Raw genomic sequence first — 15,666 nt, forward strand, 5'->3', positions numbered from 1 at the left:
GAGATATGGATGTATCCTAAGGTGACCAGATCTCTCCGCTTTTGGTGGGACAGTCCTGATTTTTAACAATTTTTCCCACGTCCCTCGGTGTTTTAAAAAAGTCCCGATTTTTGGAAAGATTGGAAAGATTGGAAAGATTCTGTATCCCAAAACCTACTTAAGGGTAATGCGTGTATCCCATAGACTCAATAAAAGGGATAGCAAGGCAGGACTCTAGGGCAGTCCTGCCACTAGAGTTGGGTTCCCGCCTGGCCCCCATATTGCCAAATTAAATTTCTTCTAGTCTCTTTCATTTGTGTGCGGCCCTTCTCCAGAACCAGAACCCTGAACCAGAACCCTGAACCATGTGGGATGTGAAAGAGGTTCCCACAGGACAGAAGTAATAGTAGTAGAATTAGTCTAATTAAAGACCTTACTGTACCAAACTTTTATCATCTGAATCCCATTGTTGATTTCTTTTAGCTAGTATACACTTCTTATATGAAGGGAAGTGGACCTTCTGAGACCACATAAGCACCCTTAGTGCTGTGTTATTTTCCAGCTCCTGTCTCCCACTTCTGAGTTTGGCCTGCCACTGCTAGAGCAGCACAAGCATTCGTTTGGAGAAATAAATTTCTGGGAGGAACCAAAATCTGTTTATTCCTATGAGAAATGCAAATCACAGTAAGTCAGGTTTAAGATAGAGTCTCGGCACAGTAGAAATCTAAGCCTTTAGATTTGAATGAGCTTATTTTAAAAAATAAATATGTTATATAACATGTACTTGAATATATTGTTTGTTACACAAGATTCAAATGTTAAATTTTTGCTGTCAAACCTTCCGATAAGATTTAACATTTTTATTTTGGTTTTGTTTTTCTATATTTTATATTTATTAATGATCTATCAAATCTAGACCCAACTGTAAAAGAGAACTTAGGATATGATAAAATATATGATAAAACTATAAAAGAAATATCTATAATAATAAGTAAAATGGCAAATATTATGTTGTAATAACTGATCATCCATTTGGAAAACAACCCAAATTAGATTCTATGGAAGATATTGATAGGCCAAACAATCAGTCCCAAACCTTTCCCTTATAGAAGAGGTAGCTTCGATCCTTATTTTATTGGTAATAATTCCATTGCTTTTTTCCTACCTCACATGTATTTCTCTATACACAATGTATTATTCAGTTTTGCCTGCCATGAAATATTTATACATTGAAAAAACAATCTAAAATTCCCCCAAAACTGTCATGTCATCATATATACCATATTTGAAGATTCCACTTATCCTATCTAATTAAAGAGTAATATGCAAATTGACCATCACTCCAACACACAAGATGACCACCCCCATGTAGTCAAAGATGGCTGCCCCCATATGGACACAAGATAGCCACCACAAGATGGCCGGCAGGGGAGGGCAGTTTGGAGAGACCCAGGCCTGCAGGGGAGGGCAGTTGGGGGGACCAGACCTTTAGGGAAGGGCAGTTGGGAGGTCCAAGCCAACAGGGGAGGACAGTTAGGGGCAAATGGGCCAGCAGGGGAGTTAGGCATTGGTCAGGCTGGCAGGGGAGTGGTTAGGGGCAAGCAGGCAGGCAGGCAGGTGGGCAGTTGGGAGCCAGCAGTCCTGGATTGTGAGAGAGATGTCCAACTCTCCGTTTAGGCCCAATCCCTCGAGGGGTCCCAGATTGGAGAGGGTACAGGCTAGACTGTGGGACACACACCTCCATGCACAAATTTCATGCACTGGGCCTCCTGTATTGAAATAAATAGCATGTACTTACCCATAATTATTCATTGGGGGACAGTAATGTTCAAAATGGCCAGAAAGCACTGCGCTTTCTGTATTCTAATTTATTTCTCTACAAGAGAAGTTAAACATTCCTCTCGCATGTCATTTTGGCACAGTGTTACTGCACTATTAACTCAGCCCTGCCTTTCAGCACAGCCTAACTTAATTAAAGCCCAATCCCATAGCTATTATGTGGAAATTGCTCCCAGGAGATTCCACTTTCCTCAGTTTCATGGAACAATTCATTTATCTAACTTGCAATGTCTCATTCTTATAGTGTCACAAATGAAAATAGCTCATCTGTTAATATTCTGGTGGCTTCGTTGTATGAAGTCCTCTATCTGTTATATTATCTAGATCAGGGGTCCTAAACTTTTTAAAGTGGGGGCCAGATCACGGTCCCTCAGAGAGCTGGAGGGCCGGACTATATGAACTACTAATACCTACTGTAACACCTCGTCTGCGCTCACTGCCCAAAAAACCTGGCGGGCCGGATCAGACTCCTCTGCGGGCCGCATGTGGCCCGCGGGCCGTAGTTTGAAGACCCCTGATCTAGATAATGAGGCGGAGGAGGAGAAAATAAGGATGAGGATGAGGAGGAGGATCAATTCCAAAGAAGAAGCTTCTTTATTCATGGTGTGAGAAGTCAGATTTGCTGATGGTGGCGACCAAATAAGATTTTTGCTTTATGAGAGGTAGAGTGATAATTAACTATGACAAGTTAACAAGTTTGGGATGAAATCTAGCTGTCCCACTAGTTATGCAACCTTGAGAAAATTATCTTATCTCTTCCTTCATCTGTAAAATGGGCACAGTACCATTTGTGATTGTCCCAGAATTTAATGTGATATGATTGTTGTCTAGAACACAATTCAATAATATTATGATCATAATAAGGTCACAATGATAATAACAGCAACACTGCTACTACTAATTTATATACTAAATTTATATACTAAATCATATTGCCCAAATGATAGTGGATATGATAGCCTTTAATTATCATTAATCTGTCAAGGTAAATTTGTTGTAAGAAAAGAGCATGTTACCCCAGCCTACCTCAAAATATAAATTTATAAAAATGTATAGGTCATGGTCAAGAGAACTGTAACTCCAAGAATATACAATACAATGGAATTATTTTTCATCACCATAGTCAGCATTGTTTATTTCAAATCCAAAATTCAGAGCATAATGACAGATTTTTAGACTAATACTGTTAGTTGAGATAGTTGATATAAGTCAAGACAGAAGTAGAGAAATTAAAATATTAGCTCCAAGAGAAGATCTTTGTGATCCCCCAAAGATACCCATGTTGTACCCCATAAGAAGGCATCACATCTCTTAAGTTATTAGTCAACAGGAAAATTGTTAGACACCTTGTACTATGCGTTTAAATAAAAACTGAGGATAGTAGTTGAGGATGTTGGAATTAGAAGCTCCCTAGTTCTGCAATCTCAAATTTCTTAATGCAACTTAGCCTCAGTTTTCTCATGTATACATTATAACACCTTCTGCAAAATAGAGCTGTTGTGAGGGTTAAATATAAGATGATGTATGTAATAGCAGTTAGCCTGAAGAAAGTGCTGCATAAATGTTAGCCTGCTGAAATCATCCTTTATGTCTTCCTTATCTGTGCTGACAGGTCCAAGACTCTCAGTAGATGCCTAAAACCATGGATAGTACCAAACCCTAGGAATACTATGTTTTCTCCTATACATATATACCTATGATATTAAGATATGTACACATATAATACCTTAATTAAAAAAGAAAATATATATACATTATGATGTGCACTGACCACCAGGGGGCAGACACTCAATGCAGGAGCTGTCCCCTGGTGGTCAGTGCACTCCCACAGTGGGAGTGCCACTCAGCTGACTGGGATGAGCAGTGCTCCCACAGTAGGTGATCCCCACAAGCCACACACCCCCACCAGTGCACCCATCCAGTTACGTGAATGTGCACTCTCTTTCATAATATAATTTGTACTATTCAGACCTTTTTACTTAAAGGAGGCACTTTACACTTCTCTCTGGAATATTTGAATTGTCAGCATCACTACTCTTGCATTTTGTGGCATTATTAAATAAAATAAGGGTTACTTGAACACAAACAATGTGACAGTAAATCTGATAACCAAGAGAGCTACTAAATGACTACTAAATAGGAAGCGTATATACTACAATAGTATAGCAGGTGGATATACTGAGTAAAAGGATGATTCACAACCTGAGCAGAATTTAGCAGAATGGCTCGAGACTTAATCACTCTACTCAAAATGGTAAACTATTTAAAACTTGTGAATTGTTTATTTCTGAAATTTTTCATTTAATATTTTGGGCCATGATTGACCACACATAACTGAAATCACATAAAGCAAATCCACAAATAAGGGTTGGCTACTATGATAGAAACAGGAATAGCTGGGACAAGGATCTCCAAAGAGGGTGATTCACATTTGGTGTTCATTGGCTGAACTCTGGCTTTAAGGCTAGGATGTAATTATAAAATGCTCAAGTTGTAAAAGGCGAAGTTACTTTTTGGAATTTACCTTCAGAAGAAAACCAACTACAAGCAAAAATTTAGCCAAAAGGTTGTTCATGGCAATCCTATCTAATAAAGAGGGGATATGCTAATTGACCATCATGCCTTCACAAAGATGGCAGCGCCCACAGCCAATAAGGAGGAATATGCTAATTGACTTCCACGCCCTCAAAGATGGTGGCACTCACAGCCACAAGATGGCGGCGCCCAGTTCCCTCAGCCCTGCTGGGGCAGCAGGTGTGCTCTGCATGCCTTCCTCAAAGTCCCCCAGTCCCCTCAGCCCCCCAGCCGCCCAGGGCTGGCCTGAGGCACAGGCAAGCCTCAGATGGCAGCTGCCCAACCACCCAGGGTCAGCCTGAGGGATGACCAAATGACTGAACAAGCAGGCTGCATGGGGTGAACAGGTTGGCAGGTGGGTTAGTGAGGGATGACCAAACGACTGAACAGCAGGCTGCATGGGGCAACCAGGATGGCGGGGGGCAGTTGGGGGTGACCAGGTCAGCAGGTGGGGCTGTTGGGGGTGACCAGGCTGGCAGGGGGGGCAATTGGGGGTAACCAGGCCAGCAGGGAGGGCAGTTGGGGGTGACCAGGCCAGCAGGGGTGGGGAGTTAGGGGTGATCAGGCCAGCACACAGAGACAGTGAGGGGCAATCAGGCCAGTGTGTTTGGAGCAATTAGGGGTGACCAAGCAGGCAGGCAGGTGAGAAATTAGGAGCCAGCAGAACAGGATTGTGAGAGGGGTCCTGGACTGGAGAGGGTGCAAGCTGGGCTGAGAAGACCCCTCTTCACCCCCAATCCCCCGCCCAGTGCATGAATTTCATGCACCCGACCTCTAGTAATTTATAATGGTGAAAATTTGAAAACAGTCTAAATCTTCAACAATAGTAACTAGTTAATGATGACATTTATTAAAATACTATTGTAGATTAAACTAATAGAAATATTTATTCTATATTATAAGTCAAAAAAGGCAAGTTCTAAAAATATTTGAAGCAAAGAATATTAACATTTATAAAATTTGGCTGATAAAGATGTCTATAAAATTCTCTAAAATTTTTTTATGCATTTTGTAAAACTTTTCAAAATAAAAACAAAAATATAACTTTCACAATAGTGCATACAGAAGAAATTCTTTATTATGCTGCACTTCTCAGAACATAAGACTCAAAATACTTTATCTACCTTAATTCTTATTTCCTTCCATCTTCCCTGGTAGACTTTAAGATATTTAGGACAGCAGGTACCTTGTCTATTTTATTCCCCGTAGCCCTTAGAACAATCCTTGAACATAAAAAGTTATCAGTATTAAAAAAATATATATATATATATACCTATGTAGAAATTATGGGTAATTCTTGTTTTCTTTATCATGATTTACAAGAACTTTTGGGGAACTCCTTTTAGATCTAGACTTCATTTAACTTAGGTCAGCACAAATTAGTTATTTATTTGTAAATACAGTATCAAATTTCTTATTCTTTACCTATATCATCCAGATGAACTTGCAGTTGTTTTGACTTCTCCGTACCTAGTACATTTGCAGCTTGGACCCAGACCAAATACTTCTTGCCTCCTTGTAATGAATCAGTGGAGATGTTTATAGAATTTGAGGCGAGATATTGTTGTTCTTCTTCTGTCTCTAAACTTTAAAAAAAGATCATAATTACCAGTTATGTTTGGCTTGCATTAATTATTTCTGAATTTTTTGATGCTGTTTTTTTAGCCTACTTTCAGAAATCAACATTAATTGAAGGAAAAAAAAATAGATCAAACTTGATTTTATCTTGAAAATTAAAAAAAAGAAATTGAAGACTATCTATGACTACAATGTGACTTTCACGGGCCCTAAACAATTTTGCTTTCATGGACTCCTTCTATAAAGAAGAAAAAAAATATGTATGTGTGTAGGTCTGTTTATATTTATATATACATGGTACCTATGTTTTTATAATATTTACAACTATTGCTATAAAAGCAAATATATTAATATCACATATTAAAACATTTTCTCTGACTTAACAGTTAATTTTTTCCTTCTGATTTTAAATGAAATTGATCATTTTCATGGGCTCCTGAAACAAGCACTAAGCCTACTGTGCCTATTGAGTAAGTTAGCTCTGGATGTAGCTTGAAATACATGAGCACCCTCTGGGAAAGGGCATTGCATAGGGGCTCAGTGCAAGGGCTCAGGTGTAGGATAACCGTAAGAATGAGATGAGGGGTGATGAGGGGCGGGAGATTTGGATGAGATAGAGGAATACTAACCTTCCAGATAGGAACACCCCCCCTTCACACACACACACACAGCATGTTCTGAAACAAACGAATGAAATGACATGCCAGTTTTGAGAAAGTTCAAGTTCAATACTCTTGGGCATGCAAGTATAAGAAATAACTTGAAGTAAAGCAGACGAGGTAAAAAAGACCTTCTATGTATTTTGAGGTTAGAAATGACTGGCTCTGGTGGTTGATTGGATGAGGGGATGGACCCATTCTGGAATGAGAGAAATTGAGAGCTATTAAATTATCACTTCCAATTCTATTTATCTAAGTTTTTGTAATTGAATATTGAGGATCTCTAACCCACCAATTAAAATTTCCAGTTATTTGTTAAGACTAACACTTAGCCGAAACCGGTTTGGCTCAGTGGTAGTGCGTCGGTCTGCGGACTGAAAGGTCCCGGGTTCGATTCCGGACAAGGGCATGTACATTGGTTGCGGGCACATCCCCGGTAGGGGGTGTGCAAGAGGCAGCTGGTCGATGTTTCTCTCTCATTGACGTTTCTAGCTCTCTATCTCTTTCCCTTCCTCTCTGTAAAAAAAATCAATAAAATATATATTTTAAAAAAAAAAAGACTAACACTTAACATTTGATTAACTGACATTACCTTTGAACAAAAAGTTTGAGCCTCTCTTTGAAGTCTTTGAAAAAATTTACTCTGTGATATTTTAAGGGGTTGGGAGACTGGGAGTAGTGGAGAGGAGAGTACTGGGGAATGTCTCTTCCCTCATTTTTCTGGTTCTGTAAGAAGAAATTGTCTTTGCCGGGACCGGTTTAGCTCAATGGATAGAGCGTCGGCTTGGGGACTGAAGGGACCCGGGTTCGATTCCGGTCAAGGGCATGTACCTTGGTTGCGGGCATATCCCCAGTAGGGGGTGTGCAAGAGGCAACTGATCGATGACTCTCTCTCATCGATGTTTCTAACTCTCTATCTCTCTCCCTTCCTCTCTGTACAAAATCAATAAATATATTTAAAAAAAAAAAAAAAAGAAGAAGAAATTGTCTTTAAACGTCCCTGCCTCTTGTCCTACCCCTCGCTCTCTCTTCCCTCTTGAAAATGGGCGTGATTCTACTCAAGAATAATTGGGCCTGGGCCCAGTCCCTTCCTATTTCCTTTTCCCTCAGGAGTCAGAAGACCAGGGAGATGTCCTTTTCTAGGCTGCTCCTCCAATATGTTGTAAGATTTTTAAAAAAATATATCTTCATTGGTTTCAGAGAGATGCAAAAGGGAAAGAGAGATAGAAATATCAATGATGAGATCGTCTGCCTCCTGCACACCCCACACTGGGGATCAAGCCCGAAACCCAGGCATCGAACCATGACCTCCTGGTTCATGAGTCAGTGCTCAACCACTGAGCCACACCGGCCAGGCAAAATCAGCATTTCTTGTCAGTTACTCCATTATTGTCAGTAGCATGCTGCCTTTCTCATATCTTCAGTTTGCCTTTGTTTGTGTGCCATTTAAAAAAATTCATTGATGAGAAAGAGAGAGAGAAAGAGAGAGAGAGTTAAGGAAGGAAAGAGGGAGAGAGAGAAACAGAGAGAAAGAGACATTGATCTGTTGTTCCACTTATTTATGTATTAATTGGTTGTTTCTCAGATGTGCCCTGACTGAAGATTACACCTGCAATCTTGGCGTATCCAGACGATTCTCTAACCAACAGAGCTACCCAGCCAGAGCGCTCAGTTTTCCATTTCTAATAATTTTCTCTCTATCACACTTAAGAGACAACCAAAGAAGTGGAGCATTTTTTTTAAAAATATTATTTTCTTATATTCTCCCTGTTTTGGGAGCTGTGACCATGGTCTAGGTTCTATCTCTGTACTAATTGCCTGTAGTGGATTACTTGTAGATTCCTAAGTTAGTTGTACTACATTGTGAAACCTAACTTGATATAGAAATCTAATTTAGAAGGGAAATAACCTTAGAATTTGAATGACGGTGAAAAGACAAGCACCTTACATTCTTATAGTTAACGGATAGAACCCTTCACAAATTGGTATGTCATTTTCATTCAGGGTCTTCTCCACTCCTGCGCTGTTCCAGTCATAGTATTGGTGCTGCGGAGGCCAGCACCCACCTGACTCTTTATCTATTATATTACCATTAACTGCTCTCTGTCCTGAAGGACTGACTTGGTAGGCTTTCTGAGGAAGAAACGGTTTAAAAATCACTGGCATTTCACCCTTGGGGCTCCACTTCAGGCCCTGTTCCTATTATATGTCTATACAGCAACTCCCGAATTTCTCCAGCTCCACAGAAACCCAGCCACATGCCAGCCACTTAGACTTGTTGGAATCCAGAGTAATGTGCTTGCTAAGACACAAAACTCCAGGGAGAAAAAGAGGAACCAGCCTGTACTACCATGAAATAAATGCATTTATAAATCAAAATACTATATAAATTATATTTCTTTTTTTTATTTCTTTTTTTTAAATAAATTTTTATTGTTCATATTATTACAAATGTTCCTTCCCCCCCACCCCCACCATTGCTCTCCTCCACCAGGTTCCCACCCCACCCTCTGCCCTTTCCCCACTCCCCATTGTCCTCATCCATAGGTGCACAGTTTATGTTCAGTCTCTTCCCACATCCCCCTCTCCCCTTTTCCCCAAGAATCGTCAGTTCACTCCCCTTCCATACCTCTGATTCTATTATATTCACAGTTAATATTGTTCATCAGATTTTTTTTAATTTCCTTGGTTTTTAGATTCACGTCTTGATAGTTACGTATTTGTTGTTCATTATTTTTATCTTTATTTACTTTCTATTCTGAAAGAACCCCCTTCAGCAATTCGTATAATTCTGGTTTGGTGGTGATGAACTCCTTTAGCTTTTTTTTTAATTAGTGAAGCTCTTTATCTGGCCTTCGATTCTGAGTGATAGCTTTGCTGGATAGATTATCTTTGGCTGTAGGTTATTACTATTCATCACCTTGAATATTTCTTGCCATTCCCGTCTGGCCTGCATGGTTTCTGTTGAGAAATCAGCTGATAATCGTATAGGTGCTCCTTTATAGGTAACTACCTTCCTTGCTCTTGCTGCTTTTAATATTCTCTCTTTTCTTTTGCTCTTGGAATTTTAATTATGATTTGTCTTGGTGTGGTCCTCTTTGGATTCCTTTTGTTTGAAGTTCTGTGCGCTTTCTGGACTTGTAAGTCTAATTCTTTCACCAGGTGGGGGAAGTTTTCTGTCACTATTTCTTTCAGTATGTTTTCGATATCATGATCTCTCTCATCTCCTGGGACCCCCATAATTCTGATGTTGGTTCGCTTGAAGTTGTCCCAGAGGTTTCTTACATTATCTTCAATTTTCTGGATTCTCTTGCGTTCTACAATAGCTTCTGCGGAGGAGTGTCTTCTGACTCTTTATGTTCCAACTCTTTGACTTGATTCTTGCAATCTTCCATTCTGTTTTTAGGACTCTGTATAATATTTTTTATTTCAGTCAATGTATTCTTTATTTCTTGTTGATCCCTTATCATTTCTTGTTGATTCCTTATTAATTCTAGTTGATCCCTTTTCATATCCTCATAGGTCTTATCCATCTTTTCTAGGAAATTCTTGAAAAACCTTATAAGCATAGATTTGAACTCTATATCCAGTCGCTTTTTGTCCTCCATTTCTTTCGTTTGTGATCTATTTCGTCTCGGCATTTTCATAGCTTTCCTGAGTTGGTAGCCTTAAAAGTCTCTGTGTTCTGCTTGGATGGGGCGGGGTTTCAGGGTGGAGCCTGCAGCTTTGGCTTCCGTCAGCCCCGCCCTATGCGGGGTCCTTCAGTACTCGCTGCCAGCGCCTCTGAGAGAAAGGTGCCCTCGATTTTCGCCTGCTGCCAAAGAGTCTAGGGCTTTCCCCCCAATGAGCCCGGTATTGGGGTTCAGTTCAGTTGGAAGTGGAGTTGGAGGTGGCGTTCAGAGCAGTCTGGAGCCCCAGTCTCTTTCCCGCCAGGGCAATTCCGCTGCACAGCCAACCGTCCCTTCTCTGTGTGCAATGTGCGCACCTCCGGGACCTCCTTTCGCCACCCGCCACCCCCCCCCCCCCCCGGGTTCCGCCTTACAGCCCAGCTCCCTATGGATGAGCCTGGGTCCCCGGGGTCTGGCCTAGAACTGGGGTTCAGAGCAATCAGAACTGGGGCCCAGCAGAGTCGGACCGTTTATCTCCTTCCCGCTAGGGAACGCCAGCCAGGCACTCAGCCTCCCTCCTCTCCGGCTCCGTCCTCTCCGCGCGCGCCGCGTGTCTCCGTACCTTGGGCTTTTACAGCTCCTCTGCGCTTCCTTCTGGTTTTCTCCTTGCTTCTCGTTGTAGAATTTCCAGTCAGTTGACTTTCCTGTAGTTCTGGGTAATGTCCATTTTATATTTTAGTTGTATTTTATTGAAATTATTGTGTGCGGCTGTGGCTAGGTGTTTACCTGTCAGCCATCTTGGAACGACTCTCTATATTTCTATTTTTTAAGCTTATTGCCACTATCAGAGCAGGATAACCTCAGAAGGATATATAAAAAAAAAAATTCTCTAAGGCTGACAAAGGGTGGAGGGAGGGGGATCCACAGCATGCAGATGGCAGCAGCTACTCTACCTTGTTCAGTTTCTAACTCTTAGTATATATGTATTTTCCAGTGCTGCCTCTTTCCTCTCGCCAGCAGGAAGATCACTATGAGTACCATGAGAGGACAAGATTGTATCATGGTGATGAAAAGCCCAGAGCTCGGGTTTTGGAGACAGACTTAGGTTCAAATTTCAAGCTCTGCCCCTCGATAAATTGTGAGAGTTGAAGCCCCTTACTTAATCTATATGCACTTCAGTTTACAAATCTGTAAGGCAGACATAATAACATCCTGGTATCATGAGTAAATGAGTAAATTAAATGAGAAAGCATGGAGCATGGCTTCACATATTAGAAAAGAGTTACTGCGCTAGCCTATGTGGTTCAGTGGATAGAGCATTGGCCTATGAATCAAAGGGTCCCAGGTTTGATTCCAGTCAAGGGCATGTACCTCGGTTACAGGCTGATCCCCGGCCTGGTACCTGTTCGAGGTTGTGCAGGAGGCAACCAATTGATGTGACCAATTGTTTCTCTCACATTGATGTTTCTCTCTATATATCCCTCTCTCTTCTACTCTTCCTAAAAATCAATGGAAAAATAGCCTAGGGTGAGGAATAACAAAAACAAACAACAAAAAGTTATTATTATGACTTGTTACTTTTATGCATTTAAAAGAATAAAAATGAAAGTTTTAAAATTGCTTTATATCAACAAGTGAAATTTTATATTGTTTGTATCTGTGGTCAAATCATGCCATTAAATCCAAATGTTTACATAGTTGACTTATACTCTTTTTGAAGTAAGGTGGCACATAAATAAATTAGAGGGTAATTTGTTATAGGGCACACTAACCTCATTCTAGAGGGGAATTAAAATGTGAAAATCAGAAAATGGCAACTATGTGTAAGTACTAAGTAGGGCATCTGTGAATATTTTCCAGCTAGAGAAAACCACATGCATATTCTAAATTGGTTTGTGGCTAATTCTTTTACCGCATATATTAAGACCACAAGTCAAAATGAAAATGTATTCTCAAACCGACATTAACCATATACTAGATAATTTAATTCTGCTCTTAAAGCTTCTTCTCATATTGGTATCTGGACCACCAAGCACTATTTTAGATGAAGATTTCAATAATAATGACTGACTGTACTTTGGGATTACTTTTATATAAAACCATATATTACAAAGCTTTTTAATTTCTTATTTCTATTTTTTATCTCATGTACTAATTAATACATGACAGATTATTTGTTAAAGTGGGTCAGCATGAATTATATTTTCAGAAGTGTTCTGTGCATCTAACTCTAGTTGTAGTTAACAGATTTTCAATAAACACTGTCAATTTATGGTGATAATGGTATCTTTCATTTATATAATCACTCATTGAACAATATGTATTTAATACCCACTATGTTCCAAGCACTACTTTAGACAAAACTCCAGGGAAATAAAGAGGAACCAGCCTTATGTTACCAAATAATAAATACATTTATATATAAAAACACTACATAAATAAACAACAATGAACAAAACAAATAAAGATCCAAACTTTGTGGAACATACATCCTGGTAGAAACAAATAAATATATAGTATGTCCTTTAATGTTTAGAATAAAAAATAAGGCAAAAAGGGTGTTAGGAAGTGCTAGCAGTAAGGGGTGAGGGAATTATTTTGTTCCAGGGAGATGAGGAAGGTGAATCTGAGAAGGTAACATTAGAGCAGGAAACAATCAAGTCTTGTGGGTCTCTGGAGGAAGAACCTCTAGGCAACCTGCAAAGGCCCTGAGTCAGGACCTTGCCTATCCCCTCCAAAGAACAGTAAACACGTAAGGAGGTCAGGGAGGCTTGGTAGGGTGAGGGAGATGGGAAGAGGCTAGAGAAGCCATTGGAGGTAGATTTAGAAGGCATTGTAAGGCTACATAAGTCCTCCAAGGACCCTGGTTTAGATTAGAGTGAAATGAGAGATTTTGAGAAGAGTGGCATGATCTAATGTGCATGTAAAAAGGATGATGGTGGCTACTTGTGAATAACTAATGAACTGTAGGAGGGCAATGGTTGAAGCTAGGGCATCCGGACGTTCTTGTACTAACTCAGATGAGAGATGATGTGGCTTACATCAGCATTGCTATGTCCATAGTGAAAAGAGGTTAACGTTTAAAGATAGAGCCAATACATTCTGCTGATCATTGGTACAGAAGAATCCAGGAAGATGGTTTTTCACCTGAGTAAGATGAAGAACGGAGTTGCCATTTACTGAAAAGGAGAATGGAAGTCTGGGGAGAGGAAACTGGGTGTTTGATTTTGAAAATGGTAGCTTTCAGTTACCTTTTGGATTTCTAAGAGGAAATGTTGAGAAGATGTTAGATATATGTTAGCTGCAGTTCAGAAGAGAAGTCTGGATTGGAGATAAATAAATAGTCTTATACCATATATTTAAATGAGGTCTTTTAGATAAGGAGTTTTAGATAGAGATAATAAGAGATCCTTGGACACTGCTGTGAGGGCCTATTCATTTACTGGAAATGAAAAGGAATCAACCCAAGAGACTGAGAAAAACCATCCAGGAAGTAGGAAAACCAAAAAGTGTGTGTGTTGGGGGGGGGGGGGGGGGGATGTCCATCCTGGCAGCCGGATAAGGAAGTGAAAAGCTAAATTAGGTTCTCCTGCTACTAAGTGATTTTGATAAGGAAAATGAGAACTGAGAATAAACCATTAGATTTGGCATTAGGGAAATCATTAGTGGCACTGTTTCAATAGAGGACAAAAACTTGACTAAAGTTCACTTAAAATAAAGATGAGACCCTGGCTGGGGTGGCTCAGTGGTTGAGTGTCAACCAATGATTCAGGAGGTCATGGTTTGATTCCTGATCAAGGCACATGCCTGGGTTTCAGGCTGGATCCCCAGTATGGGTATGCACAATCAATGATTCTTTCTCATTATTGGTGTTTCTAGCTCTCTCTCCCTCTTCCTTCCTCTCTGAAATCAATAAACTATATATTAAATTAAAAAGAAGATGAGAAGAGAGGAAGCAGAGACAAAATACAGACAACTTGTTTGAGGAGTTTTGTCATATAGAGGAGCAGAGAAAGAGGGTAGTGGAAGAGAGGGACTCAGAGAGGGTTGTATTTTTCAAGAGGGCAGATGCTATAGCATGTCTTAAATCTGAAGGGAATAATCCAGTAAAGAGAGAAGAGGTGATAATGCAGAAGAAAAAGAGGAACATTGTTGGAGCAGTGACCTCCGGTGGGCAGGAGGGGTAAGATCTGATACACAAATGGAGACTTGGCCTCAGAGTAAAGGTAGGTCATCCAAGTAGTGGAAGAGAAGACCAAGTATTGTGTGCAGATGTCAATGCATCAGTAGATGAAGGAGGTTGTGGTATTTCTCATTGCTCCTATTTTCTTAAAGAAATAGGAAGCAGGTCATCAGTAGAGAATGAAAAGTGTTGGAGACAAGAGATGAAAAAAAAAACACAAAACACATAAGAAATAATTATTATGTGGAGACGTGGCTTGGCCATTGAAATGTAATGGGATTACTGGGTGGCTCTCTGGGACCAGTTGAGATCAGTGGTCGTGAATAGAAAGTAATATCAGTAAGTTTGTGTTTGTCTCCAATCACAGTTAGTTTTCTGAGTATAGGTATAGAATTGGTGAGGAAAGAGACTTTAAAATGTGAGATGCTCATCAGTCCTAAAAGAATTACTGAAACATAACATCAGAGCCATATTTAGAATCATATCTAAGTATTCTTTCTGGTTGTTGTGAACATGAGAAAGGTGTGGCAAAAACAAGCAGATATTATGAATTGGCAGAATAAACAATTTATTTTAAGAGGGTCTGAAATTATGTATCATCTAAAAATAATTGCCCTATTGGTCTTTCATGGCACCTGAAAATTCCACCATTGGCATTGTTCTTAAAAAATGTATGAATTTTTCATGCACAGAGACAGTGTCTATACTTTTTAATTTCTAGAATTCAACATGATGCCAAAAAACACACAAATGCAAAATAAATATTTACTGTTATTTTGAATGGAATGGAATGAAGGGCCAGCATCATTCATTAATTTTCATTCAACAAGTCTTTATTGAGTAGAAGGCAGTGTGCCAGATATTACAAAAGTTTCCAAGATAAAGGACATATTTACACGAACCTGTTGACAGTATTGGGACATCTGTAGATAGGCACTTATTAGCAGAGGTTTTTTTTTCTTTGTTTGTTTGGTTTTTCTTTTTTATCACTACCCATTGATACATAGCAAAATATAGAAGTGTACAGGAGGATATGTGAATGGCCATGCATATCTGCTGATGGGGTCACTACAAAGGCCCTGAACCAAGTTCTTGAAGTGATACAGAAGCAATTCCTGTACTTTAGAACTTCACCCCAACACAGAAGGAAGCCCGGAGGTTCCATGGAGGAAACACCGCCTTCCTGTCACTGGTAACACGAGTGGGTGGGTGGAGGTAGCATGCCTGTCAGTATCTGTGATTTTAC

The 15,666-nt window shown here is 39.9% G+C and overlaps 1 protein-coding gene across 1 annotated transcript in view; it reads right to left on the bottom strand.

Annotated features, from left to right (window-relative positions):
- Window positions 1–15,666, bottom strand: part of IL23R (interleukin 23 receptor) — a gene marked incomplete at its 3' end in the record, with an annotated part of 70,699 nt that overhangs the window by 37,855 nt on the left and 17,178 nt on the right. The window contains exon 5 of the mRNA XM_084875620.1: window positions 5,818–5,978. Within this exon, the coding sequence (XP_084731746.1) occupies window positions 5,818–5,978 (161 nt within the window). The remainder of the gene's footprint in view (window positions 1–5,817; window positions 5,979–15,666) is intronic.

Source organism: Pipistrellus hanaki (assembly GCF_964339955.1).
Source record: "Pipistrellus hanaki genome assembly, chromosome: 2".
Lineage (NCBI taxonomy): Eukaryota > Metazoa > Chordata > Mammalia > Chiroptera > Vespertilionidae > Pipistrellus > Pipistrellus hanaki.